Consider the following 27,212-nt stretch of genomic DNA (forward strand, 5'->3'; position numbering starts at 1 on the left):
TCACCGCAGCGTCACGGGAAGGGCGGGGGCGGCTCCGGCTCCGGGCGCCCGGTTCGAAGCGGGGCGGCGGCGGGCGGGATGGCGAGCTGGGCGGCGGCGGGCGCGGGGCCCGCGTTCCCGCAGGCGGCGGGCGGCGGGGCGGCGGGCCCCCGGGGAGGCCGGTTCCCGTTCCCCTACACGCCGTACCGCATCCAGGAGCAGTTCATGGAGGCGCTGTACGGCGCGCTGGAGGCCGGCCGGGTCGGGATCTTCGAGAGCCCCACGGGCACGGTGAGGCGGGGCGGCGGCCGCCGGGGCCCGGGAGGCCGGGGCGGCGGGAAGGGGCCGGCAGGAGGCCCCTCGGGGTGGGGAGGGCCGGGGGTACCCGGGGAGGGGCAGGTCTGGGCCCGGGCCCGCTCAGAAGCGGGCTCTGCCACTGCGCGGGTTGTCCCTGTGGAGTCGTCACCGGCCACCGGCGGGGCCTCACTCGTTCTTTTTTTCTGTCAGGGAAAATCCCTGAGCCTTATCTGCGGGGCTCTGACCTGGCTCCGAGACTTTGAGGAGAAGAAGCAGCAGGAGGAGGCGAGAATTCTGGCGCCTGAGGCCAGCGGGCAGGAGGGGAAGACGCAGCCAGCATCAGCATCAGCCGGGTCAGGGCACCCCGAGAGCAGCGGCGCGGCGGGGGAGCCAGAGTGGGTCACAGCGTTTGTGCAGAAGAAAGAAGAGCAGGACTTGGTGGACAGGCTAAAGGTTGAGAAATGCTCATGTGCAGAGATGGGTAAAATAGCGAGGTGTGAGGATCAGAAAGGCTGATGTCCTGGGTGGCGATGGATGGACACAAGGCAAACTTTGGTGGTGGTCTTTGTCTTTCGTAGGACTTTGTCTCAGTTATGAGGGACGAGGCATTGCCTTGCAGGTTGCCTAAGATAGGAAACTGTATCGCTCTGAACATAATAACATGTAATAGGCATGCACCCCAGGAGAAAGGGACAGTGTACTGACAGTTTTGTTTCAGAGTTAATTTTTTACTATACCTAGGGCATAGGAAAGCAATTATACCCAGGATTTTGGACTAAATACGCTTCATCCTTCCTTCACTCTCCCTTTATTTTAGGAAGAGCAGATCAGGAGGAAAAAGCGAGAAGAACGTCTTGAGAGAATTCGCCATAATGTGCAGTTAAAATACGCAGCAAAGAGGAAGGTGAGTTATCTTGCAGAGATTAGAGCTTTCTCTTTTGGTTACCTCAGGTGTTTTTCACTTGATTTTATTGGGAACTTTACACTGAATTTCTAACCCATCTGTTTGGGTAGCTCTGTGTATTAGGTTGCTGAAATTGGCCATCCAAAGTTTTTGGTTAAATATGGAAAACAATCTGTGCATAGAGAATTTTCTGTGACAATGTGTGTGTGTGGATGGAGAGGTGGTGTGTTCTGATGGTCTTCTGGCCTTCTGCTTTTAACAGCTTTAATACTTGGAGTTATTATTTTGAAGGCTCTCCGTTTTATGAGCATATGTGAACACACTGTACTACTGTACTAAAACCTGTAGAACTATGATTAAATTCAAGGTCATGAGAACAGAAGACCCCCACAAAAAAGCCAGGTCAGGCTTTGGTTGTGCTTTGCTCACCACCAGGGAACGAGTGTATTTTGTTTACTCTTATAGCAAACATGATTGTATTATTCAGAAATGTCACTTTTCTACATATAAAAATTCCACATATAAAAATTTCACAGATATCTTTTCCTGATATTTAGGTGGGTGAGCTGGGCTCAGTACTCTTGCCTCTAAATGCTCTAAGGTGGTATGAAGCAAACTTCCCAGAAATACATACTTCAGGTCCCCAAACGGGCAGATTTATTAGGCTGCCAGGCTATTAGTTTTTAGTGTGCTCCATCTCAAGTGCTGTGCTGTGTTTTGGTCAACTTTTGTGAAAAGGATATGGCAGAAGTAGCAACAGTGAATGGCATATAAAAACAAATGGAACAAAGAACTTTTGTCTCTTAAAGAAGAATGAAGATCATGTGAAATGAAAGCATGATAAAAAGCTAGAAAGCAAGTGTGAGAAATACTATAAAGACTTGGAAAAGCAACTAATTCTTTTCCCCTGTTGCTCATTAACTGCATTTCTTCATAATGTCGTGGTGAAAAAAAGCTCATTGACTGGAAGATACTATTTTCAGATTAAAAAATGAAGTTTTCTTTATCAGAACACAAAGTTAATCAGAAAACTATTCTTAACAGTTTAATGGAGTTTTTGTAGAGGGGTAGACCTGTGTTAGAACAAGAACTGCATAACTGGAGAAAAAACAGCAAAAGTTTGGTGCTCTGCATTCTAAAACAGATGCTGAGTTTATCTTGGCTTTGGGTTAAGTGTGGATGGTGTTTGATTATGTCCTTACATGTTTGTTTACACACTTTTTTCTCAGGCAGATGTCTTTTATGGGCCACTTCAAGCAAATAATACTGGATTACATGGATACTGTCATTTCAAGATCTGTTAGTTCTTAGTTGCATAGAAGTTTCCCCTTCATATATGTCTGCGAGGGCAAGTCTTTGGTTGTTGGTAACAGCTGCATTCTGTAGGGCTGAACAGCTTCAGACACCCTGGGTGCATTTCTTGTCCTGCTGGGGGTTTAACCCAGCAAGCCATTCCCTTGGCTACCTGTGAGGAACTGTGCCGTCTTCTGACGTGTTGATGGCATAAAGTGATGGGCGTGCTACCTCTCTTTCTGTGTGAGAAATAATGTGATCACATGTTCCTTTTAGAGGTCTGAGGAGGATGAGACAAAGCGCCTTCTTCAGCTCAGCAAGGAGGTTTTTTCAGAGGGAGATGGAGTGGATGTTCTAGAGCAGCTGGATCACAATGAGGAGGAGCTGATTCTTGCTGAATATGAGAGTGACGAAGAAAAGAAAGTGGTATATGGGTAAGGTCAGGGACTGAGAGGGTTCCATGCCAAGGGAACATTTTCTGTATCATTCTTGGCTTGCCTTGATTAAAGAGATTTCACTTGTGATTGTGCAGATCTGGAGTCTCTCCCCCATTCAAGCTGTGTAAGGTAGTGGTTGTTCTGGGGGTTTGTTTGTTTAATTGGCTGTTTGGTGTTTTGGGGCAATTTTATTTTTGTTTGTTTGTTTTCTAAATTTTTGTTAGACTGAGCAGAGTGTCCTGAAGTGTTTTCTGAGAAAGTGCATCTTTCTTAAAATGTGTGGCAATGCCCTGCCTTTATCTATGTCCAGTTTCCCAAAGAACACTTCTGGTTGCTGAGTGAATGACTTGAGATCAAGTTCCTTACATTAGAAAAGCGAAAGGGAACTCGGGGCATCATAGAAAGCTGTCAGTCCTGTGGATTGGCACTGGCATCTTTTGATACTCTAAAGGGAGAGATGTTCATATTTCTAAAGACCAAGTCTCAGCACGAAAACCCCATGCACACTTCTCTCTTTCATACATTTGCTTTATGCAGAAAGCCAGAAGCCATACTTCAGCATGAAAAGTCAAATACATTTAAAATACAAATTTACTAATTAGTATCTAGACAGATCCTTCTGCCTTAAAAATTGCAAAACATTTAACTACTTAGTTTACATGTAGTTTATCAAACATTAAACTGCTGTTGCCTTTGAGGAACTCTATGGCAGCTGAATATCTTCCTGAAGCTTTTCTGTATGCAACAGCTTGAGGGTGGTAAATTGTCTCTAAAGGGAAAGTTTTACAAAAATAAATAAATAAGCTCACCAAAGAATAGTATAGCACTGATTAGCTTATGCCCAGGGCTTAGAAGCCCCAGATTTAAAAAATAAAAAAAATCTTGAAGTTGCTAAAGACACAGCCCTACAGATATTTTTCTTTTAAAGAGCAAGCTTGACTTGATTGTGCACACTTACACTATTCTTAAAAGGTCGATTTTTCTTGTACCTTGTCAGTTAAGATCTGAGGCTCTTGAGATGACATAACCATCTCTCTTGAGGCCTTTCTCTTGTAGTAGAGCATTGTTTGATTCTAACTGTCAGTGATCTGCTGAAAGGAAACTGAGAAACTGAGCTTTCTCTTCTCTTAGGCTGGAAGCTGACGACGATGATTTGGAAGAAGAGCATGTGACTAAGGTGAGATGAGGAAAGTAAGTAGTGCCACCTCATAAAACGGCATAGGAGCGAGCAGAATTATGGCTTCCTTGCACCCTTCCCAGAGTTGTGCAGTAAAGGAGGATTTAGGGACTAGCATCCAGTACCTGCCAAATGTGTTGGTAATAGCAACCAGTTCTGCTGTGCTCATCTCCTTCTGGACTGCACTGGCTGCCTAAACAGCTTGCTCTGCTAGCACTGCTGAATTTTTGCTGTGGTTTGCTGTGAAAGCATGCTGCAAGAAACAGTTTTTTATTACTCTCCAATGGTGAGTGCCTTTTTGTTTTTTTAATAGGCACCTTGGAAAATTAAATGTAAACAAAGGCAAATGCATAGGAGAAAACAAAGATAAGGCTGTTGGCCTCAGCAGTTGTAAGATGGCACTCAAACATGTGCCTTCCCTTGTGTTTTTGAAGGCTTGAGCAAGATTAACCTTGTTGAAGTGCTTGGCTGATTCCCTGCAGGATTGGTTGTAGGTAGGGGATTGATTTCCACGTTCTTCTAGTCTTCCTTTTGTTCTTCCTTACTGTAGATTTACTACTGCAGCCGCACTCACTCCCAGCTGTCTCAGTTTGTGCATGAGGTGCAAAAAAGTCCTTTTGGGAAAGAGACACGTCTGGTCTCCTTGGGTTCCAGGCAGGTATGTGGTGTTGTTCACAAGTGACCCAGACTGCATGTTAAAGTTGATGGGAGAGACTTAGCCGAGGTGTGTGGGTTTGACACCACAGAAGGCATCTCAGGGACTGACTGAATCTCCCATTGAAAAACTAAAGCAGTCACGGGTTGTGACACAGATCTGTGATGTACATTTTTCATTTTTCTGTGAACTGTGTTTTGGCCATTTAACCTTTGGTGTAAATGCAAGAAAACTTTGGGGGTTTTTGTTACCTTTTCTGATGTGGAATATTACAGACATCTGGGTTACTGGGAAGGCGCTCTTAGTATTACTTCTGGTAGCATTTTTTAGAAGCTATTGTGTAGCAGTGAGCCATCTTAGTGCACCTTTTCCCATTTTTATTCTGCTTGCTAAGTTTTTATGGGTTTCAGGCATATTTGTAGCAGTTAGTATGCCCAATGTCTGACTGATAGACTATTCCATTTCTGAGATTGATTTGAAGAAATACTTTCTTGTACAGCAAAGGGGCACTCAGTTCTTAATTGACCACTTACCGCTTTGCTCTTTGCCTGCTAAAGAACCTGTGTGTGAACGAGGAGGTGCAACGCTTGGGGGCTCTCCAGCTCATCAATGACCGCTGCATGGAGATGCAAAAGAATAAACATGGTAGGAACACTTCTGGCCTGGGGAAGCAATCGCTGATAAAGCTGGTATGAGAGTCTGGAGACAGTGGGCACTGCCAGTCAGTTCTAGCAAGACAGTGGTAGGAGCCTGAAAATGGCAGGTTGGAGGAGCAGAGCTGGAGGTCCTCAGCACTTTTCTTGACGTCCAGTCTAGGATGCTGGTACCTGTATGTATTTTCTGAGTGTCTTAAGTTGGTCAGGCCTTCTGCAACGGAAGGATACTTGTCTTTGTAACTCACCACTAGAAACGTTGGAAAATGTCACGTGGCTAAATCTAACTGGTAAGAGCAGCGCCACTGTGGAGATGCAGATGTTACCGCTGAATAATTTTGAAATAGATGATAGGTCAAAAATACATGTGACAAAGCCTGCTTTGAAATCCAGGCATTTCTGCAAAGTGGTTGTTTCAGGCTAGGGTGTGTGTTGCTCATAGCTCGCTTTGATTTCTGCTGTTAGAAAAGAAGAGTCATGAAGAGAATGAAGGGAAGAAGAGACGTGTGAGTCGCACTGTATGCCCATTTTATTCCTACGAGCAAATGCAGTTTCTCCGTGATGAAATTCTAGTGGAAGTAAAGGATATTGAGCAGTTGGTGGCTTTGGGAAGGGAGACCAAAGCCTGCCCCTATTTTGGGAGTCGATACGCCATTCCTGCTGCTCAGGTAAGGTGTACACAGTTTTAGCAGAATTAATGCCAGAGGCTCTAAGAATAAACCAGTTGCCTGCTCCCTCCAGTACTGTTAATCAATGTTGCCAGAATTTGTAAACGGGCTGTATTTCTGTCAGCTGTAGTTTTACTGAGAAAGCAAAGGAAAATGAGAATACCCACGTGAAGTTAACAGGGAGGCTGTGAGTATTTCTCAGCGTTCTGAAATACTTGAAAGGCTCAATAACTGAGGCGATACTGGCATGTGGGTGTAATCTTACTTCTTGCCACCACTCTTTCTTGCTTGGTTCTCTTATCAGAAGACATGCTTTCAGTGCTTCAAAGGAGAGTCAGAAGGTAACCTGAGCCAACAGGCAATTGTGGCATAACTTACCTTCAGTTTAAATGCCAGTGCCCCTCTCAAGCATGGGCTGTCTCTCTTCCTACCTTTGCCATAAGTGTAACTTACTTGACTGAACTCTGCAAGGCCATCTGATTTGGACCCTTAGTGAGTGGTTGGGGAGTGCCCTAAGTTTGTAAGGATCTAGTTTGTAAGCTAGAATCAGGGCGGCGTGTGCTTTTTCTGTAGCTGGTGGTGCTGCCCTACCAGATGCTCTTGCATGAGCCTACCAGGAGCGCTGCTGGGATCAAGCTGAAGGACCAGGTTGTAATCATTGATGAGGCCCACAACCTCATAGACACCATCACCTGTATCCATAGTGCGGAGGTCAGTGGCTCTCAGGTGAGTCATAGCCTGGCCTGTTAATCCTAAGTGAGCTCTGCATCCAGCAGAACACCCTTCTTGACTCCTGCATCATAACGGCTCCTTTTTTTTTTGTTCATGTAGCTGTGCTGTGCCCATTCCCAGCTGTTGCAGTACATGGAGCGATACAGGTGAGGATCTCAGAGGCAAATGGCACAACAGCGGCAGGCAGTGTGGATGCCATGGCTTGTCTCATGTCTGCAGGGTCTTTCTTGCTTTTCCCCAGTGGAAAGTTATTTGCATTAATACTTCTGCAGTTGAAAAGCCACTTGCTTCATTATCTCTGTCTAGAATCCATCTAAGCCAGACTCCTGGGGCTGGTATTAAGCAGTGAGAAGGGGGGATACCCTGAGGATTCTGGCTTTCCCTTATACTGTCTGTTCCTTTCCCAGTATCTATCTCCCTCTAATCGCTCCTGCTTTGTGATGCAGAGTTTCAAAAGATTCAGCCTTTCATGTCTCTCCCGGACCTTAGTCCTTCATGTGCTTTATGGCTGAGGCAATAAGCTCTGAGGAGGAGGAAGCTATACGTGGGTTTTGGCTCTGCATCGTGGGTTTTGGCTCTGCATCGTCATCCCTGCAGTGGTTGATTATTGTGCTCGGTGCTAATAAATCTGAATTTGTGGAGCATTATTGCAACAGGGACTTGAGACGTCACTGCCATTGTAATAAACAAACTGTAATTAATGTGTGAGGAGAACAGCAATGGTAGGAACAGTATGAGGTGCATGAGTGAGTTATCTGGGATGACCTTAGGCAGGGTATCCAGAGGTCTATGCCTTGTCACAAATAGGGAGAGTGAGCCTAGGGGAAATCATTCTCGCTTCCTGTCTCCCCAAAATTAAAGGGAGTTCAGATGCTTGCTTCTGCAGCTCAGCTGCTTGAGTTAGTCCCTAAAGGCATTTTGGGGCCTAATACCTGTCTTGTTTTTCACAGGAAACGTTTGAAGGCAAAGAACTTGATGTACATTAAGCAGATCCTGTATCTGCTGGAGCGGTTTGTGGCTGTGCTGGGAGGTAAGCAAACCTATCTCTAGGGGTGCTGTTAGTCTCTGAGCTATTGGTGCTTCCTCAGGCTCTGTCCCCATTCCCCCTCTGCAGAGACTGTGGGGAAGTGTTGCTCATGTGTATGTTCAGATGCCATCAATTTTATTTCTCAGGCTGTTTTGTAACATGGGGACGTTGACTGGTGTATGCCTGAACCCCTCTCTTTGATTAGCTGAGGAGCAGCAGATGACATCATAAATTGATAGAGACAGTTTCCTTCTTCTGTGTGGTTTTCAGATTTGATCTCAGTGGGGATGAGGTAGGATGGTAAGTGAGGAATACAGCAGATGTATTACAGTGATCAGATGGCATAAGAGCTTCACAGAATAAATCTCCTGGGTCATCTGGTAGCAAGGCCTCTATCCATCAGGCATGCCTCTGCAGAATGAGTCTTTCTTAAGTGGTGCTTTTCCTTTGTGAGAAAATACTACTTTGCTGTGATTTTTAAATCCGGTGGGATTTGCAGGGCTCCTTTCCTCTAATGACCTGTTTGCTAGACCTCAGTGTGTCTTGAGGAGAGCCTGTTGTATGTTCATAAAGAACTTCCTCCTTGCTTAGGGAAAATGCAGTAATTTGGGGCAAGGGCCTGGTGGTACTCTCTGCCTTTCTCGGAAACATATACTTTTCTTCCTGCTCTGTTCCTGCCCCTGTTCTCTTCTCCACACTCAGTTAAGTGCTTTCCTTAGAAAATGCAGCTTGTGTGCAGCTTCTTGATTGAGGCTGCAAAATGAGGTGTGAGGTGGGTGTTAAATGCTAGGGCTTAAAATGCGGGGAGTGACAGCAATTAATCCTGTTCTGGCTGTTGGGGTCTGGGCATGGAGCTGGCTGGAGGCTTTCCCCAGTTCCCAGTCTCCTGTCAGCCTATGCGCCTCCCAGCTCCCCGCTGCTGCATTGAGGAGGGGTGAGGGATGCATTGCAGTCGCTGTCCCTTCTATCTTTGCAGCATGATGACTACGTAGTGTGTGAGCATTTGTATGCACCCACCCTACCTCCTGCCTCCTGCTTCAGAAGGAATGTAGGTGGTGTTTCTTAGGATGCAGCAGCACAGTTGTCCTACAGTGCAGGACTGTCATACAGAGGAAATGAAAACTGAGCAGGAACTGATGTTTTGTCTGTAATAGCTGCATTTTGCAGATGTACAGTTATTTCTTGGGTTTTGTCCTGGTGTGGGTGTCTGTTTCAGCTCAGTTGTTAGTTTCTTGCTTTGTTTTAAGATGGACTCGTAAGTTTCTTTGAATCGGTTTCATGTTTTACAGGTAATGTGAACCAAAATCCTAGCTGTCAGGCAGTTTCACAAACAGGTAAGACTGGAGTGAACACCTGGGGTATGCAGCCATCAGTCAGGGACATGGTTGTGGGCAGTAAGGGGCTGCAGGCCCAGCAGCTAGTAATTTTTTTTCTCATTTCCCCCCCTTTCTTTCAGGGACGGTGCTAAAATCTATCAATGACTTTCTATTTCAGAGCCAGATTGACAATATCAACCTCTTCAAGGTAATGCAAGTGTTGTAGTCTTCTAGGGCACTCCTAGGTGGTGCTGACTTGTTCAAGGTTATCAGGAAGCGTGTGTGAGAGGTGGAAGTAGAGCCAAGGCCCACATGGTCGAATCTGCTTTCTAGCAGATTCTCCCCACCTCCCCAGTAGGTCGATCTCTTCTGCTGCTGTCTGGATAACAGTGCATTAGAGCTGGATAGGTGGTTTTGGGGTAGAGGGAAGCAAGCAACTAAACATGTACGAGCGCATAAGGTGTTTGTGGGCAAAGCTAAACTGTAAGGGTTGAGGATGAGGAAACTACTACTCCAATAACCTCAACCCATCCCTTGAACCTCCAAACACAGCATCTTAACACCATGTGTTTCCACTCTGGAAGCAATGCCTTTGTCATAAACTGTTGTCTGGGAGGCAACACTCAACAAGGAATGGTGCACCCCTCCCCAAGAGCACACCCCTGCTGGACAGGGATCAAGGACGGCAGGATGGGAGAAGGGGTGCTGAATGCCAGTTCGTTTTTCTGTCTTTCTCCCAACAGGTTCAGCGTTACTGTGAGAAGAGCCTCATCAGTAGGAAGGTACTGCCCCTGAGGCTTAATGGTCAACAGTTTTCAAGTGCAGTATCACACATTGAGTTTGAAGTGGAAGATGCAGCAGCTGGGTCTTCTCCACCCTGCTCCGCAAACAAAATGGTTCCTGCAAAAAGCACTATGTGGGCAGATTACCTTTTGCTTATACAGTAAAGAAATATACAACATGGTGTACCACGGTTTTCCAGTGGGTGCTAACACTGTGCAGCTTGGCCTCGAAACTGCCAGCCCGGTAGGCTGCACCACACTGGAGGAACAAGCATCAGACACTTGTTTTGGTTTTGGTTCAGTGGGTAGAGGAAAGTAACAGGAGCTTGGGGCTGTGCTGATAGATTGTGATTGGGCTGGTTTGTGAACACCTACCAGGGAACTTTATCTCTGGCAGGCCAGCAAACCCGTTCTTGTCTGGTTCCTGCTGTTGGTAATATTAGTCTTTCTGGCTTTTGCTTGGCAGCTTTTTGGGTTCGTGGAGCGCTATGGAGGCACTGCCACAGCTGTGAAGACCAACAAGGAGAACCAGAAGTTGGCTGGTTTGCAGAACTTTCTTCTAACCCTCCAGCAGGGACCTAATAAAGAGGGTGAGTTCAGACATCCTCTACTTGTGCATCTGCAGACAAAGTGAGGAGGTACAATCTGCATCTATCTGCATGGAGAAAGGGGGGAGGCAGATCTGAAGAATGAGAGACTGCAGAAGCTGTCCTGCACAGGTGTTTTTTAACATATCTAACTGGAGGACCCAGGCAAAGATACATGTGATTAGAAGATCTCCTGAGGTCCCTTCCAGGCAAAATGATGATGCCATTCCGTGTCTACACTGCATGCACTCGAGCTTTGCACTGCTGTGACCTGCTGGCTCTGTGACCTGAGCTACCATGGGTAGCTCTGTTCAGTGATGCTGAACAGCTACAAAAACAGATTCCACCCTGCCCGCCCCCAGCAATGAGACAGAATTTGATTTCTCACCTTTATTTGGTCTTTGTTCTCTGCCTGCCTACGTAGACCAAGCACGTTCCTGTGGAAAGGACTCATCTGTATTTCGTGCTTAGTCCCTCTGTTTAGAAGTGTGGCCTAAGTTGCCTGCCTGTCCTTTTTCTCTTTGGGCCAGCAGGTACTCCCCAGAGCCCTCCCATGGAGGCTGAGAGTGACCAGCTCCGAACTGCCTCTCCGCTGATGCAGATTGAAGGATTTCTGTCAGCCCTTACGAATGCAAACCAAGATGGTAGAGTCATTCTCAACAGGCAAGGTACTGGAAAGGGCGAGCTGGGGAGAGGTTGCATGAGTTGCAAGCAGGATGCTTCACTGGCAGGGAGGGAGGAGATCCTGAGCTTGGGGGGAGCCTGCAGCAACGTATCTGCCATCCGTGATGCAGGCTGGCAGGCTTGGTCTGTCTGAGGACGCTCATGAACCTAAACAAATTCTTAACCAAGGATGGTGGGGCCAGGGTTTGCAGAGCTCTGCTCCCACTTTGGATGTCAATTTTTGTCCTGCAAATTACTGCACCTCTTCTACAGCACCAGGAAGATTAGGAAGCAGAACGTAACTTCCAGGTTTGTGTTACCTGCTTCTGTCTCTGGCAGTGCTGAATAACAAGTCCTTGCTTTGAGAGGTGGTGACCTGCCGCAGTGCCCAGGGCAGGGGGAGAATCTCTCGTCTCCGAGTGTGTGTCACAGCTAGCTCCTGATGCTGTTTCTCTTCGTTTCCCAGGCACAGTTGGTCAGAGCAGCCTCAAATTCCTCTTGCTGAATCCAGCTGTCCACTTTGCCAAGGTGGTGGAAGAATGCCGTGCTGTAATCATCGCTGGGGGCACCATGCAGCCGGTAAGGGAAAAAAGATGCTATGCTGAGGCCTCAGGAGGTCTGTGGTGCTATCTGCAAGCAGATGTGGAAGGATAGCAGCTTGGCCCTCTGGAATGTGCTCTTCTCACTTCCAGTGGTGTGTGTGTGGAAAAAAACCTCTCTCCTACCTCCCCTTTTATCTCCCTGGTATGTTTTCCCTGCGTGACATGGGCACACTGCCTGTTGGTGCAAAAAGTTGTAGGTGCAAGGGCAGGATTAACCTTGTCAGCCTTGTCCTCGGGACGATACAGGCTGAGGCTGAGCTCATGGTAGGTTGGGACTAGCATGGGCAGCAGTCAGAGGACCTTGTAAAACCATATGACCTTCTAAAGGGACAGGGATCCCACAGGGACCATCCCACAGAGGATCTTTCAGAAAAAAATCAAGACTTCAGTACTGGTACGGTGGCAGGGAGCTGATCACCCTTTCCCCACTGCTTTAGTGTCTAAGGGGCAGTGTGTCTGCGTGGTACAGGTGCCGTGGGGTGTCAGATACCCCCGTTAGTGACTTTTATCCCGTTCTGGACATGAGTGTCCTGGGATTTCCTCTTTGCCCTTGTGGTGATGAGGGAAGGGGGTTGCAAAGCGCCGAACCTCCTTTTAGCAAGGCCACCGTTCCAACTTTGAGCCCTTCAGGCTGCAGCTGGGAGAGCCGATGGGTTGCAGCCCCAGCCGTGCTCCGTGCGGTGCTCGGGGGTCCTGGGCCCGGGTAACTCTGCAACTGGAGCGTGTGGGCCCGGAGAGGCGGGGTGGTTCCAGGCAGGGCACCTGCCCGGTGCAGCAGGGCCTCGGCGAGGCTCAGGACCGCGGGCACGGACAGGGGAGGCCGCCCCCGCCCCCACCCCCACGCAGCCTGTTGTCCTCGGGCGGGGGGGCCCCGGGGCAGAGCGCGGCCGCAGGCTGGGCAGCGCGCGGGGCCGGGCCGCCAGCAGGGGGCGCTGCCGCCCCTCGCCCGGCCGGGGCGCTGCGGGGGGCTGCCCTGCTCGGGGCCGCCGAGGCAGACGCGCTCCCCGACCGCGGGATCAGGCAGGCCCTTTCTCCTGCCTGCCGTGGTCTCCAGCACGCCTTTCAGCCCTGGCTTGTGTGCTCGGCATTCCCATGCTCTTGGGTTCCCTCCATGATGCGAAAGTCATCCCTCCTGTGGGATGGTTGTGTGCCATCTCATCATGCTGCGGCCAGCAACCCACCTTATGGAGCTGATTAGCTCTCCCCCGACATCGGTGCTCGAGAAGCAGTACCAGTGTTGCTGATGTAGCATCTTTTGGGACACTGGTACTTTACGCCTCTTTGGCTTGTGGTTCATAGGTGGCTGATTTCCGAGAGCAGTTGCTATCCTGTGCTGGTATGGACCCTGCACGTGTCGTGGAGTTCTCTTGTGGTGAGTGTGTGGGGGTGGCAGGGAGAGATCATCTGTCTCTGCAAGACCCGAGAGCAGCAGTTTCTTTGGTGCTGTTTTGTCAGCACTCCATAAGCAACATGGCATCTTTCCTAGAAATCGGGGCAACAAAGGGGTGCTAGTTCCCTTCCACTCTCAGCTTCCTCAGTGGTCTTGGCCAGTATCAGCAGGCAGTGTGCCGTGACTTCCTCCCAGGGGCGCAGGGAATGGAAGCCAGCGCAGCAGAGTGACTTAGGCACTTTGGCTTAGGCAGGGAAACAGGCGCCTCTGTCACTGCATGCAGATAAAGCTTTTTAGCTAGCGGGGTTTGTGCTAACAGCAGCAATGTTGACTCTTACTACTTGTTCTTGTCTCCAGGACATGTGATTCCTCCAGAAAACATTTTACCCATAATCCTCTGCAATGGTCCTTCCAACCAGCAGCTGGAGTTCACCTACCAGACGAGAGACCTGCCCCAGATGGTCAGTCTTTCCTTTGTTCCCTTCCTTGGTATCTCTTTTTTTGCTTCACGTGCTTATGTTTTGTAGGATAGTGTGCTCTCTGTTTGAAAGGTGAGCGGATCAAAAGCCATGGCAAGGGAAATCCATAGGATTTGGGGCAGGTGTGTTGCCAAGTAACTGGGAAAGAGTAGCAGTAAAAGGGGTTTTGAGCTGCCTGCTCAGAGATAGCTGTTGGAGATGAGGAATGCTAGCAACTCCTGTTTGGCTGTACTGAGGTCCTGCATTTGTGTGCTGGGTATCAGAAGGAGATTTGTGACTGTGCTTTGCAGTCTGAAGGGCTCAGTGACAGCGGAGTGTGGCAGCCTTGCAGAGTGCAGCCCAGACCACAGGGGCAGCAGCAGATGTTTCTACACTTTCTCCCTCTTCCTTTGGTGGGTCAGTAAGCACCCAAGGTCAGACACTAGATCTGCTCTGCCCCTGCTGAATCTCCACCAGATGTGCTAGCTAGCTCTCCACATCTGTTCTAGTGTGACAGGTCCCATCCACTGGGACAGCAGACACAAACCCTCCTTTCCTGAATGACCACTGTTCCACAGCAGGAACAGAAATCCTGGATTAGGCAGAGAGGCCAAGCTGTGAAGAGCTATTTCATGATGCCCAGCTCCCCTAGAGAGCTCTCTTAGACCTGGCATATTTCCCACATTTTCCCTCCCCTAAGGTATGTCACAGGGGAGATGTGATCCTGAGATTGAGCGCAGAATTGGAGCGGCATTAGTGGGAGCTCCTGTCAGCTGCAACATGCTCTTGTCTCTCTTACAGATGGATGAGACAGGTCGTATCCTTTGCAACCTGTGCAACGTGGTCCCAGGAGGTGTGGTGTGCTTCTTCCCCTCCTATGAATATGAGAAGCAGGTGTATGCACACTGGGAGAAGATGGGGCTGCTCACCCGCCTGGCAGCTAAGAAGAAGGTAATTGTGCAGCCAGGGGCAGTTGGTACTTTAAATGGAGGCTTCAAAAATCAAACAATTATCTATGCGTTACAGACCTCTCTTGCCGAGTTGTTCTCATACTCTGCACAGCAGAGCAGAGCGGATGTTTATCTAGCCAATCCCTCCAGTAATGAATAAATGATACTTCCCGGGCGGCTGATCACTGAGCTGGGATCTAAATTAGATTAAATGCAGCTATAGATTCTTTTAAGCGTGCAGTCTTGTGTAGTGGCCATGGTGGGAGACAATCCTCGCTTTCCATAACCAGCGAGCTTTTTCCCGTGTGGCTGAGAGGCTGTTCAGGTTGAGCTCTTACAGGGAATTTGTTTTTCCCAGGCTCAGCTTGTGTGCCTTGAACACAGACCAGCACAACAGAGGGCTGGGCAGAGTGGGACTAGACTGCAGTTCATAGGACAAATGGTGGGTTTTTTCTGGTAGAAGTACAGAGATAAGAACTGAAAGAGTAGCAGCGGTGACTCCCATTGAAGAAGCGATAAGAAACATTAAATCGGGAGATCACTGCAAATATAAAATCTTTGCAATGACTCTCACACAAGTATTTGAAAGTTGGGTATTGAAGGTCAGGCAGTCTGTCTCAGGGTGTGGGGCAGGGATCTTGGATCACGTGCCAGGGGAAGAAAAAAGAATTACCTACACCCTGGTTGTGAATTCTGTTTACCAAAAGCTAAAAAGCTTCCCATGTGGCTTAGGAGAGCACAGTCCCAGGTATTTTACAGCCTCGGTGCAGGCATTCTGGCACCTGGGTATGCCTGTAGGTTTTTGAGGTAGAAGTATCATGCTTCAGCTTCTCCATGTGTTTGTACAGCTAACACTCATAGCGCCTTTCAGGTGTGTTCTGTCAGGGTCCCAACAGCCTGCCTGGTGCCTCCAAGGCTTCATGCCACACAGCTTGCTCTGCCTTCCAACTCTGGTTTGTTCTTGTTCAGCCTTTGCAGTCTGCAGCAAATTGGATATGCATTAGCAAGGCAATTTGGTCGAAGTGCCGCAAGTGTGACTTTCAGCTGCCCACACACAAGATCATATCATAGCAGAGGAAGGTTAAAGTCTTTCCTGAGGTGACGGGTGAGATCACACTGAGATTATATATAAATTATGCAGGGAAAATTAATTTAACTAAGAGGATTAACTAGCTACTGTTACAATAAGTTAAATAATTCTGGCTTATATTTGTAATTGCCAATTATTTTTCTAATGAAAGACTGATTCTGGCTGGTAAAATTTAATAGTACTTCTTGTTAACCAAGACAAAACACGTCCTTTTGGTTCTTCACCGTCACAGAAAAGACAGATGTTGCACCTCTTGTTTACAAGGAAAACAACTTGTGATTTAGGCCAAAGTGCAGCATCTATCAAAATGCTGCTTAATTAACTGCAGGGGCTTTCAGTAACTAATTAGGCATGCTAGAATAACATAAAGAAATACTACTTTATGTATGCTTTCCATAGAAAGCTAGTTTATTCAGTGGGCAAGGGGAGCTATGACATGGAGTGAATTGGTGATTTGAACTGATTGGTCTTGTCACTGTCCTCCAGGATCTTGCAGCTGCAGGGTCTCCTCATCCCACTGGATCTTTATTCGTGAGTGGAAGAGGTGCACATTGCCTTCCTGCCTTTCAGCTCTCAGATGACTTGTAACTTCTTGCATAGTTAAGGCAAGCCTGGCAAAGCTGAAAGGGAATGCTGGAGGGGCAGAGCAGCTGCTGGTCCGTTCAGAGCCTGGTTGAAAAGTGCTGTAGTGAGCATGCAGTGTGTTTCCAGGGTGCAGGGGAAAGGTGCTGGTTAAGTTGTTTTTTCAGGCAATTAGTCCTTCTCTGATCTTAGTTCCATGTGCCATTTAATGGCATGGGAGTAAAATGATTTGCTTTCCTTAAACTGCTTCCCTGTTGCTGCAACTGACATGCTGTGCCTGTGACAGATCTTTCAGGAGCCGAAGAAAGCCAGCCAGGTGGAGCAGGTGCTGGTGGAGTATGCCAAGTGCATAAAGGTAAGCTGAGCTGGCAGGCTGGTGGGAGCGTGGCGTCCCAGCTGCACACAGAGTGCTGCTAAAGAGGGCACTGCAGCTTTTAGCAAGGGAAGAGGACTCCAGCCCAGGTGTGGGAGTGTTCCTGAAGCACAGAAATCTTCCCTACTCTGGTTTAAGTTGCTGGTCCCCCTCCTGCAGCGCTGCAGCCAGGCAGGAGGACAGATGACGGGGGCCCTGCTGCTTTCTGTAGTTGGAGGCAAAATGAGCGAAGGGATCAACTTCTCCGATGACCTGGGAAGGTAAGGTGGCTGTTCCTTGGAAGGTGAGCACCGGGCCTGCGATGTGGTGACTCCAAGCAGGATGGATGCATCAGTACTTGCATAGATAGAAAATCCTAGGGAGGACGTGGCCTCGGCTGATGCATAAACCAATGGGACCGAGTCTGCTGGGGGGTGTAAAACCGAGCTTGACCAGACTACTTGTCATGTGAGTGATGCAGTCAGGCTTGCTGTGCTAGATAATCCCTTGTTCTGGCAACCTGAATCCCTCTGCAGCTTTCCATTCAGAATATGCTTGTCAGACTGCTGTGCTTTAATTGCCGCCTTTGGTTTCCAGGGCTGGCTGTCTTTCAGGGATGCAGTGACCTCTAATTCATCAGCCTATTGGCAGGGTGCTCTAGGATGAGACATTAAGAATAACGCAGTCCTCCCTTGCCCCTTGCAGGTGTGTGATTATGGTGGGAATGCCTTACCCCAACATTAAATCTCCAGAGCTCCAGGAAAAAATGACTTGGCTTGACAGAACAATGGTAACAGAGACACGTACACCTCTGCCTGTTTCACTTCTGCTTTTCAGTATTAACTTCCCTCCCAGCACACAAGTCCCAGGGCTGCCTTCGAAGATTTTTTTCCTTTTTTTTTCCTTTGAGCTTGCCCTCATTTCCCAGTCTGTGTGGTACTGACAGCGCAGCCTTCTCCACACTGTCATGTGCAGGGGGCTCTAAACACGGGGAAGAAGCTCAGTGGAGGGAAACACCAGTGGGGCTCGCTGGGAACTCCTTGAGTTCCAAAGGGAGCAAGGTCCCTTCACCCCAGGAGGTAGCAGAAGTCCTCTTGACTCACTTGTTCTTTCTCCCTGCCCACTGGAGATGCTGTTCCTGGGCAGCTGGGGACAAGTTTTCTGCCTTTAAGGGGGCCTTGGGCTGGCTTTTTGTGAATGCTCAACATAGTTTTCTGACTGCAGCCTTTCTTCTGTTGCTGCTCACTCTCAGCTTGGGGATTGCTTGGCTGCCTGCTCGCTCTGCAGGGGTAAAAGCATGTGCCTCACTTTGTCATTAAGACTCTATTTTGCTTTACACCTGGCTCATGTTTAGTCTTACCTATTTCTCCTTTCCAGCCCAGAGCTGCCGGCCAGGCACCTAGCAGAGTGCTGATTGAAAACCTGTGCATGAAGGCAGTAAACCAGTCGATAGGTAATTCATCCTTCCTTGGACAGGTTGGGGGATACAAAATGTGACTGCACTGGAGTAGGAGGGTGGGAAAAGGGACATGTTACAAATCTATCTAAGTACAGATGACAGGAACATGAGTTTCTTTGTCTGAGAACAAACTTTTGACTGGGCCATTTTAATGTGGTTGTACACTGTACAGGCAGAGCCATTCGCCATCAGAAGGACTTTGCCAGCATCCTGCTCCTGGACCACAGGTACACACGCCCTGCCACCTTTAACAAACTGCCACAGTGGATCAGGGAGAGAACCCAGGTGAAACCTGCCTTTGGATCAGCGTTTGCAGAGATAAGAAAGGTCAGAACTTGTATCTTAGATACTTCTACCAAAACTGTTTCCCACTGTACCCATCTGTACTTTTCTCAAACCTTCACTTTAGAGTAAGGCCAGGAGCAAACTGGTTTTGTGTGTTCCTAGTTCCATCGAGGGAAGTTGGATGCTTTGTGACGAGGACCAGAGAACAGGCTGTAGGTCAACTCTGTGAGCTACGCCTCTGAAGAACACCTGAAGCAACACAAGTTCCTGCTTTTCCATACCAAGGAGTTTGTGAATCTCTGCTTCCTGCCCCCCCTGTAGTTGTTTGCTGTTCAATATCTGAGCTCTGTGAAGGTGAGACAAGCCTTCAGCAACATAACTAGGAGGGAAACTGGTTGTAGGCCTGAGGCAGGTAAAGATAGTAGTGGCAGGTTCCTATTTGTTTACAGCTGTTAAGGTTTTATTTAAATTGATTAAATATTTTCAACTCAAACACTTAAGTATGGAGAGTATCATTATTTTGACTGAACACATCTGCCTTTTCCCATCCCAACGGAAATGTAGAGCTTTCCATAGGGTTTGTGTCATGTTGGAATTAGACAGTCAGACTGGCAACTCTAGGTAATATTTCTTGTCCCCTTCTTTCTGACTTGCCTCAAGCAGTCGACAGATTGAAGGGAGAGGTTTGTTCTTTCAAGGGTAATAAAGATATGGCCATAATACAGCACAGCGCTTCTCCTTTGAACACTGTTTAACACAGGATTGCTCTGCTCTTTTTACTGCCTAGGTTTTTTAATTCGAAGTAACTTTCTGTGGAAAATAGTAAGTAAAAGTTTGGGTTTCTAAAGTGTAACCTTCCTGGGCTTCTTTCCTGGGTTGTGGGTCAGTGCTGGAGGGCAGCAATAACCAGGACAGCTCTGTAATCCCACAGCTGTCCTCAGCACTTTCTGGCATCCTGAGCAAGCCTCTTTCCAGGAGCTTCGTTTGCCTCCTTGCCAGTTTCAGCAGCTGGATGCTAACTCTCAAGGCTCTTCACAATGAAGAAAGCACTTATAATTAGATACAAAGCTGGTGCCTGCTCCCTATTGTTAATTAGCCCCACAGGGAAAGAAGCAGCTGCTTCTGAGAAACTTCTGTTGTGAGTCTCCTGCCCCTTCAGTGGGTGCAGACCCCACTGTCTGGCACAAGCTCTGCCTTCAGCAGTGGGCAGCGCCTGCTTGTAACAGCTGATGCCCTGCAGCCCTGCAGCAGCTGGTGGTGCTGGGATGTAAGGCTAGCCCCTGCCTGAGATGAGAATGGACAGCTGGGCTTTCCCTTAATGCACTCGTAATTGAGCGTGCTTCCTGCTTTTATGAAAGTGAAGGCTGCAAGGACCTGCTTCCTTCAACTTTATTGAAATTTTTCTGACAGCAACAGGCAAAGAATTACCATAAGCCAGGTAGAGAAAGAAACCATTGAGTGCAGAGGCACCAGGAATTAGACCTCTGTGAAGGGATGGGGACACACACACACACACACACGTTCTCTCTTCTAGCAACAACCAAGCAAACAGGAGCTTCAGCAAGCACAGAGACAAATCGGGCAAGGGCTGTTTGCCTGCAAGAGATGCTTTTGCAGTCATCACCAGTCACATAGGAAAAACTGAGGGCCCTTTAAATCAGGAGCAATGCTAGTTCTGATCCTCTGAAGCACAGGCTGCCCCACTGCCTGCCAGCTGAGGCAGGATTTATTGCACCAGCATGAGCCACAGCAGTATTTGAGGTGGAATGCAGTAGCATTTAGGGTGGAGAACAGCACAGAGCAGAACAGAAACCCTCATTGGTAACGAGAACTTCAGCAGCAGTTGGCTCCTGTTGTTCCTGCTTCTCTTCAAAAAGAAACTACAGGATCCCCGTGCCATGCCAGTACCCACCCTCTCAAGGGTACTGCCGCAGGCTGGTGTCTCTCAAAGGTGCTTATTTCAAGAGCCCTGGGATTTACACTGATGCTCAACTGACCTCTCTATGACTCCCAGTCATCCTCATCCTCCTCACCCGCGGGCTGCTGTGGGGGTGGGAGGGGTGGTATTGAGTCTGACATACGAGCAAAGGCACCAGCTGGACTTCCAGGAGCATCAGGATTTCCAGAGGCTCCTGGCCCTTTTCCTGAAATACCTGTGAGGGAAGGAAAATCAACAGTGAGTGACACCTGGGGGCTAGAGAACACAGACGCTTAGCAGAGGGGAGGGGGAAAACTGCACCTTGTACTCCAGCTCCCAGCACCCAGGTGACAGGCAACGTGCTTAAATGCTGCCACAACCCTACCTCATGGGCTCATTTAACTAAAGCTCCACCGGAGCAAGTCCATGCCCTCCTCTGCCAAGTGCCGAGGGGGGACACTGGCCCTAAGTGCCCCGGCTACCTGCTAAGGCCTCAGGGCAACTCGGGTCCCCCACAGATGAGGGGCCAAGCTGCCCCAGCACTGAATTAAGACACTGCTGTCCCTTCCTCACAGGTAGCTTTCAGAGTCCATCCTCTGCCTCAGACACAGCCTCCTCCTGTGCCTCCAGCTGGACTTGAGGCAGAGATTCCTCTGCTCACCCTCTGTAAAGACACTCAGGGAAGTGTCTCTGTTCCTGTTTCTAGGGCTATGGCTGATACAACGGTGATGCCAGAAAGTGCTCTCCCTCTTGCCTAGGTGGAAGGAGCAGCCCACCCTGCAGGACAGTACCTTTGCGCCTCAGCACCAGTTTGTTGAAGAGGTCTGACATCAGATCTCCACCTTGTCCTGTAGCTCTCACTGAAACAGAGCAAAACAAGTCAGACAAGAAGAAGCATCAGTCTGAACTCAGCAATACAGTGAAAGCATTCTCCTGCAATACTACCTTCAGTTTAAAGACAACCCCAAACTTCTAATCTTGTATCATACCCCTAATCTTTCCCCCAATAGTCCAGTTTCAGGTCAGGAAAACACCAGGCACCACAGGGTAACGGCATCTTCTGGGGAGATCCAAGAGCAGAATTCCTTGAGGGGCAAGAGGGACAAGGCATTTGCAGTCTCATGCTGCTGAACCAGCTCATCAATCCCTCCACACACACCCCCCGCAGCTACCAAACTGGCTCGGCCCTGTCCCTTTTGGCCCAAGGGTTTTTCTTTGTGTGTCTGCCCCCATGCAGCACACGTGAAACTTCTACCTGTGCCCTGAGACAAAGCGGGTCTCCATCAAGAACATGAATGCTCTTCTGGCCGCTGGGGTTTAGCAAATTCACGGAGCTTTGGCTGAATGGGAAACACCCGAGACCCACACCAGCCTGTGAGGAGGGACAACACCTTTCTGCTCTGTATGTCCACTGTGCTCCTGGCTTGCCCGTCTGCCCCCAGACCCACACCTCCCCAGCCTGGGGCAGAGAGAAAGGAAGATCAGTTCGCTGAAGAGCCTCAGCACCTTGTTCTTGTTCCTTCTGCTTCTTCTTCTCCAGCTTCCTCTCCTTGACACTGCGGAGGTTGGCCTTGCCAATGCCACCAGCCTGGCGGATAGACTCCAGGAGACTGGCACGCCCAGTAGAGGGGTTCACAACCTCCTTCGGGGCTCCCTGGACTGAAGCTGCAGGGACAGGAAGGACAGGCAGCAGCAGCCATAGGTCAGTGCACCAGCTACAGGCCCAGCCAAATCCCTGTGGAAAGGGCTGCTCCCATACCCCGCCAGCGCCTGCTCAGGGCGGTGAGCCAGGCCCAGGCACCTCTCGGTGATGGGCTTACACTCAGCCCAGCCAGCAAAAGCCCTGCCAAGGGGGAGCTGAAGGCTTGCAGCTCCCAGGCAGGCAGAGGCAGCTTGCCCTCCCACCGCAGCCTCCCTGCTCTGCCGAGAGGCTGGGAAACCACAGGGAACCAACCAAGGACATGGGCTGAAGCCAAGGAGTCAGATTCTGCTGGTGAAGCTGTGGAGATGCCCAGCCCTTACCTGCAGGCACTGCACTGCTGCTGTCCTCGCTTGCTGTCTGGGCTGGCTCAGAGAGGGCTGTGGGCTGGGGCAGGGGCGGTGGTGGCGGCACAGTGGTTGGCATAACAGGAGGCGGTGGTGGAGGTGGTGGTGGAGGAGGGGGCAGTAGCTCAGCATCTTGAAGGTCTGAAAGATGAAAGAAGTTGCATCTGAAGAGTCCCAGAGGACAGCACACCGACAGCTTCAGCTCAGAGCTCCGCATGCCGCAGTGGCAACAGATCAGAGTCCTCAGCACACACCGTGCAGCAGAGCACTCCCACCCTGTGCAGCATCTCTTAACAGCAGGCAGGGCCAAGGCAGTTTGAGACTCCCCTACTCTGCCCTCCTCAGCTGCATCCCACTTGCACAAGGGCATCCCACCAGGCTGCCACGAGGCCAGTTCCCGCACAGCACGCTCTCTCACCCCTAGCCATGCAGAAGGTGAGGGATGTAAGGGGCCCAGGAAGTCTGGCCAGTTCTTGAGCAGGTTGCAGCTTTGACTTGGGCCCAAGCACAAGCCAGAGGTATCTCCAACATCCAACACAAAATCTCTGCCAAGGGACTTTCTGCCTTGTCTCCATCTTCTAGCAAGCCCTGCCTTCCTCTTTCACAGTGTCCTGGGATCAGGAATTGGAAATACCTGGTTGCAAAGGCTCCGCCAACTCAGTGTTGAAAGTGGGCAGCTCTGGAATAGCACTGCTAGGGGCAGACGGTGCGATGCCGGGGCCCAGATCAGCACTGTACATGAGATCTGCGGCAATGCCAGGTAGGTCTGGCAGGTAGGATGGCACATCAATCTCGGGGACCTGGCCCAGATCTGGCACGTAGAAGTAATTTTCAGCTACCTAAAAGAAACCCAAACCAAAAAGATAAGGCAGTGACTATGCACTTGCTTTCCCTCGCGGCAAACAGGGGCTGTGCAGGCAACAGCCTGGGTGGCAGTCACAGCTCGGCTTGTGTACCTTGGCACAGTGGCTGCTCATCAGCTAGCCCTAAAACTGTGCTCTTGTCCTGTGGCAGCTTCTCATATGCAGAGGCCATCTCCTGCAGGCCAGGCTCAGAAAAGGCAGGCTGCAGAAGGAGGAAGAGCTGCAGGACTCGTTCTCATTTCTTGCAGGTGGACTCTCTTCTCCTGAACATCTCATGCAACCACCTTTTAGAGCCTACATAAGCCTGCCCCTTCTCCTCCAGAAAAGAATGGTGCCTGAACAGTTTCTGAGATTAAGACGCAGGAGAAGCACAAGCAAGTAGTTACGGAGGTTTGGTTTTGTGTTTAACACACTGGCAAAACAGTACTGAAGGTGCACTGTGAATAAAGGAGTGAGTTTGTTTGCTGTATACCCTGCTATCTTCTCTGGTCCAACAGGATGAGCAAATGGCTTCCAGGCTCCTTTCCCCAGCCCCAAACCACACATTCAACCACGTACCGGCAAAGCTCCAGGTATGGCCTCTAAAAGATGTCGAGTACAAGACCAGCCATGTGCTGGGGCAGATGGGTTGGTGCACTGCCTGCCCCATGCCCACGTTAAGCACAAACCCTTCACTCAGGCTGGCTGGCCCTTCTGTTTGCACCAGCAGGCATGACGGATCAGACCCCCTCCCAGGCACCTTCTAGCAGTGGTACCTCACCCTCAGACTCCTCTTGAGGCGCAGGAGTTAGCACAAGAGGGCTGATCAGGTGATGGAGCCTCCAAACAACTCCTCTACAGCCCTGATGTCAAGCAGCAAGGCGAATCAGTATCACATTTCTCACACCACTCAGCAAATGCTTGAGCAGAAAAACCTGCCAAGCTTGAGGGTTTTGTCTCACCCATCAAACTCACACCAGGACTTCAAGCACAAAACCAGGCAAGGTCCTTCTGATAAGTGAGATGATATTCTACAATCCCATGAGTTGCAGGAGCCTCTCCACCCTACAGGAGCCCTCTCCTCTCAGAACCGAGCGCAATCCTCTGCATCTCACCTGTCGGTCCAGCTGTCCCCTTTTGGTGATGGAAAGAGGAGCATCAAAGAGCTTCTCTTCTGTCTCTGTTTCCAGAGCAACATGGGTTTTGGTCACTGCTCCAGCCAGAGGATCCAGGAAAACATACTTCTTGTACCTAAGGGTAGAGGACGAGTATTTCAGTGATGCCACCTCGAGAGCCAAGGCCAGAAGAAACAGTGTACCCAAGGAGGCCTCGGAGGTGGAGACCTCCTGACTCACAAAAGTGGAACATGTTGGGCTTTGCAGTTTCTGTCTTTTAGCCCCATTTTCCTGCATTTCCTTCCATAACCAGAAGGCAATCAACTCCCCATCCTGCCAGTGCAGCCTCCACATCCATCCTAAAACAAAGCCCCACTGCACTGCCATCATTACCAAGCTCTCCCTACCACCTGGCCTGAAACCGGCCTACAGCCTGCAGCAGGACACCAGTCTTTCCTGGTGACTTGTCACTCAAGGTCCAGGAGGAAAGCAAGTGGAAATAGTCAATGGCTCAGGAGAAGAAAGAAAAGGTTCAGCAGCTGAAAGCTCAAGAAGGGCTTAAAGAAGCTCTTCAATATGAGCAGAAGGAGGAACCAGGAGGCAAAGCCCAACAGGAAAGAGAACTGCATTGAAGAGTGGAGATACTAAAGCAGCGAGATTGGTGAAGTGTTGCTGTGAGGAATCATCAGGAGAAGAGGCGGTATCTAGGCTGGCACATGGGGCAGAGAAGGGCAGAAGTGAAGGCAGCTTTCAAGGCTGGAGAGAAATTAAAGGAGAATGACAGGAAAAACTTAAGTCAGGGAAGGGAAGTGCAAAACTGGGTTGAAAGCAGGTGAGTGGAGGATCAGATGCAGACGAAACAACTCTTCCACACAAGGGAAAGAGTAGGGAGGAAAGGGTTGCTAGCTGGAAGCCAGTGGAGAGGTACCAAACACTGCCCTGTCAGGAGCCTGATATGTAAGACCCCCAGGAATCAGGCAGTTACTGCTGCCCCCAGGGAAGGGAAAGCTCCTCTGAGGAAAAGCAGGGGCAGGCAAGCAGCACAGCACTGCTCCAGCTCTCACAGGTTCTCAGTGGTGTTGAAGAGCAGTAGGGAGCTGAGGGAGCTGATGTTCCTGGGGAGGCTGCCAAGGCCTTCTTCTGCGTCATCCTCCTGGTGAACTTTTGTGCTCACGCACACAGGGAAGTACTTGAGCTTCTCCTGCAAGACAGATAACAGGTGGTAAGACACTAAAACTACAGCTGCTGAGACATCTCTCCCCAGCCACCACAACCGACACTGCTGAATCCACTGCATGGTCTGAGAACCCTACTGCTCCTTCTCCACCTCCCTTTGAGCGAGGAAGCACATAGACAACATTGCAACCCCACACTCAAGGCGAATCTCAGCAGTTCAGACTCAAGGCATTTGCTTTTGGTGCCACAGATGGGTCATATTGAACAGGTGTTGCTGTGGCAAGGATCCACCAAAATAAAACCACCACTCGGGATCTACAGCCAGAGGCAGGGATCAAGCACTGCAGTCTAAAAGGCATTTGTTACAGTGTCTCCAACTACTAGATGTTTTCATGCACGCAGAGTCCCCCAAACATCTCTATTACCTCCCCTCTGCTGCCTTGAGTTGATGTTTTAAGAAATGTGATCCCAGCGGTGGGGTATGCAGGGAAGGCAAAGGAAAAAGAGGTTAGATAAAAACAGAGTGCCTGCACTAGGCAGGAGATCAGGCAGAAGGGAGCGTGCAGGGTGGAACGTGTGCCAGATGGTTTTGCAAAGCCTGAGGGATTTGCAGGAGTTTTCAACTCTAATGAACTGAAATCTCCTCTTTCTTGGTTCTAAAACTTCATGCATAATATATAGAGCTCCCTTTAGAAAAGGACTTATTATATCTGAACTGCTTGACTTTTATAAAGCATGGGAATTGCCATCCCAGATCAGACCAGTGTTTCAGCTAGCGTGACAGTGCCCACTGCCACATCCTCCGGGGAATGAAGCTCAGTGCCCATAACATACTTTGCTGTAGAGGGAGGAAAAGCATCAGCTCCTGGACCCTGAAACAGCCTGAGATGAATAAACTTCCACCCCAGACCTCTCCTCAGCCCCTTCCCAGCTCCTGTTCTTTCTTCACAAACTAGGACAAGCAGCAGTCTGGCAGCTACGAGGTCGTAAGTGTTCATACCAGAAGAAATCAGAGCACTAACCAGGACAGCTTGTCAGGCTAAATAATTGGCCACACTCTTGTGGTTTTCTTCTGTCACCAGAAGATGATCACTGCAAATACCGTCCACAGCTTCCTACTGCCTCACTACTTCCCGCATCCCTGCTCTTATCCCATTCTCTGAGTCCTTCTACCCTCTTTGTACTTATATGGGGGAAATGGAGGCCACCGTTGGTTCAGTTTTAAGACCACATCTCAGCAGCACAAGCAGTTCCTGCTGATTGAAATTTCAGTCCTGGACTTAGTAACCAGAAATCCTGGGAAATGGCTTAGTCACAGCTCAGTTAATCCACTAAGAGTTTGTATGATGCTGTGAGTCTATAAAATGCTCTAAGAAAAGACTTGAGAAGTTTTAATTCCCCCCTCCCCAAATAATACATTCCAACTTGTGAAAAATACACTCAAATAAACATCCTGAATTTTTACAGAACCAAGTAGGCAAAAATATATAAATTGTTTTTTAGAGACTGTAGAAGCAAAGAGTCAAAAATAAAGGTTCTTTTGATCATTAATATTCATTTTCCAATGTTTAATTTTTTAAGCATGAGGGAGTACTGACGTTTTTGCTAGAACTATTCACACACTTAGCCCTCAAGTCATACATATATATTCTTTTAATTCTCTCTTTGTAGATTTCAATTAGCACTGGAAGACTGTGCATCACTTTAAGGGTGTAGTGAGAAACCAACCATTACCTACATTTACTTCTAAGTCTCATCTAAGGCAGTTATAAAAGGA

General features: G+C 49.1%; 2 protein-coding genes across 11 annotated transcripts in view; one reads left to right on the plus strand and one right to left on the minus strand.

Annotated features, from left to right (window-relative positions):
• Window positions 1-87: 87 nt before the first annotated feature.
• On the plus strand, window positions 88-18,833 carry DDX11 (DEAD/H-box helicase 11). 6 transcript variants are annotated; one of them, XM_037390716.1, is made up of 26 exons: window positions 89-270; window positions 487-729; window positions 1,094-1,180; window positions 2,750-2,907; window positions 4,042-4,087; window positions 4,638-4,745; window positions 5,300-5,387; window positions 5,861-6,063; window positions 6,637-6,789; window positions 6,895-6,941; window positions 7,746-7,825; window positions 9,112-9,156; window positions 9,279-9,346; window positions 9,882-9,920; window positions 10,387-10,510; window positions 11,038-11,175; window positions 11,637-11,749; window positions 13,072-13,144; window positions 13,520-13,623; window positions 14,422-14,571; window positions 16,529-16,597; window positions 16,775-16,875; window positions 17,300-17,384; window positions 17,972-18,047; window positions 18,226-18,380; window positions 18,501-18,833. In XM_037390716.1, the coding sequence occupies exons 1-26, from the start codon at window positions 205-207 to the stop codon at window positions 18,528-18,530; spliced, it is 2,649 nt and encodes an 882-aa protein (XP_037246613.1). In that variant the 5' UTR covers window positions 89-204; the 3' UTR covers window positions 18,531-18,833. The 6 variants fall into 6 exon arrangements, with proteins under 6 accessions (XP_037246610.1, XP_037246612.1, XP_037246613.1 ...); XM_037390717.1 differs by having other exon boundaries at window positions 11,041-11,175; XM_037390713.1 differs by having other exon boundaries at window positions 88-270; window positions 18,226-18,833.
• Window positions 17,488-27,212, minus strand: part of WASHC1 (WASH complex subunit 1) — a 47,897-nt gene continuing 38,172 nt past the window's right edge. For 4 of the 5 annotated variants that reach the window (XM_037390720.1, XM_037390721.1, XM_037390718.1 and 1 more), the window contains 7 exons: window positions 25,324-25,460; window positions 24,260-24,395; window positions 22,937-23,141; window positions 22,279-22,443; window positions 21,763-21,921; window positions 21,048-21,116; window positions 19,713-20,491 (listed from right to left, as the gene is read on the minus strand). In XM_037390720.1, the coding sequence (XP_037246617.1) occupies window positions 20,340-20,491; window positions 21,048-21,116; window positions 21,763-21,921; window positions 22,279-22,443; window positions 22,937-23,141; window positions 24,260-24,395; window positions 25,324-25,460 (1,023 nt within the window). In that variant the 3' untranslated portion in view covers window positions 19,713-20,339. Of the gene's footprint in view, window positions 17,876-19,712; window positions 20,492-21,047; window positions 21,117-21,762; window positions 21,922-22,278; window positions 22,444-22,936; window positions 23,142-24,259; window positions 24,396-25,323; window positions 25,461-27,212 lie in introns of those variants that run through there. The other variant, XM_037390719.1, reaches the window with a different exon arrangement.

Source organism: Falco rusticolus, chromosome 5 (assembly GCF_015220075.1).
Source record: "Falco rusticolus isolate bFalRus1 chromosome 5, bFalRus1.pri, whole genome shotgun sequence".
NCBI classification, from domain to species: domain Eukaryota; kingdom Metazoa; phylum Chordata; class Aves; order Falconiformes; family Falconidae; genus Falco; species Falco rusticolus.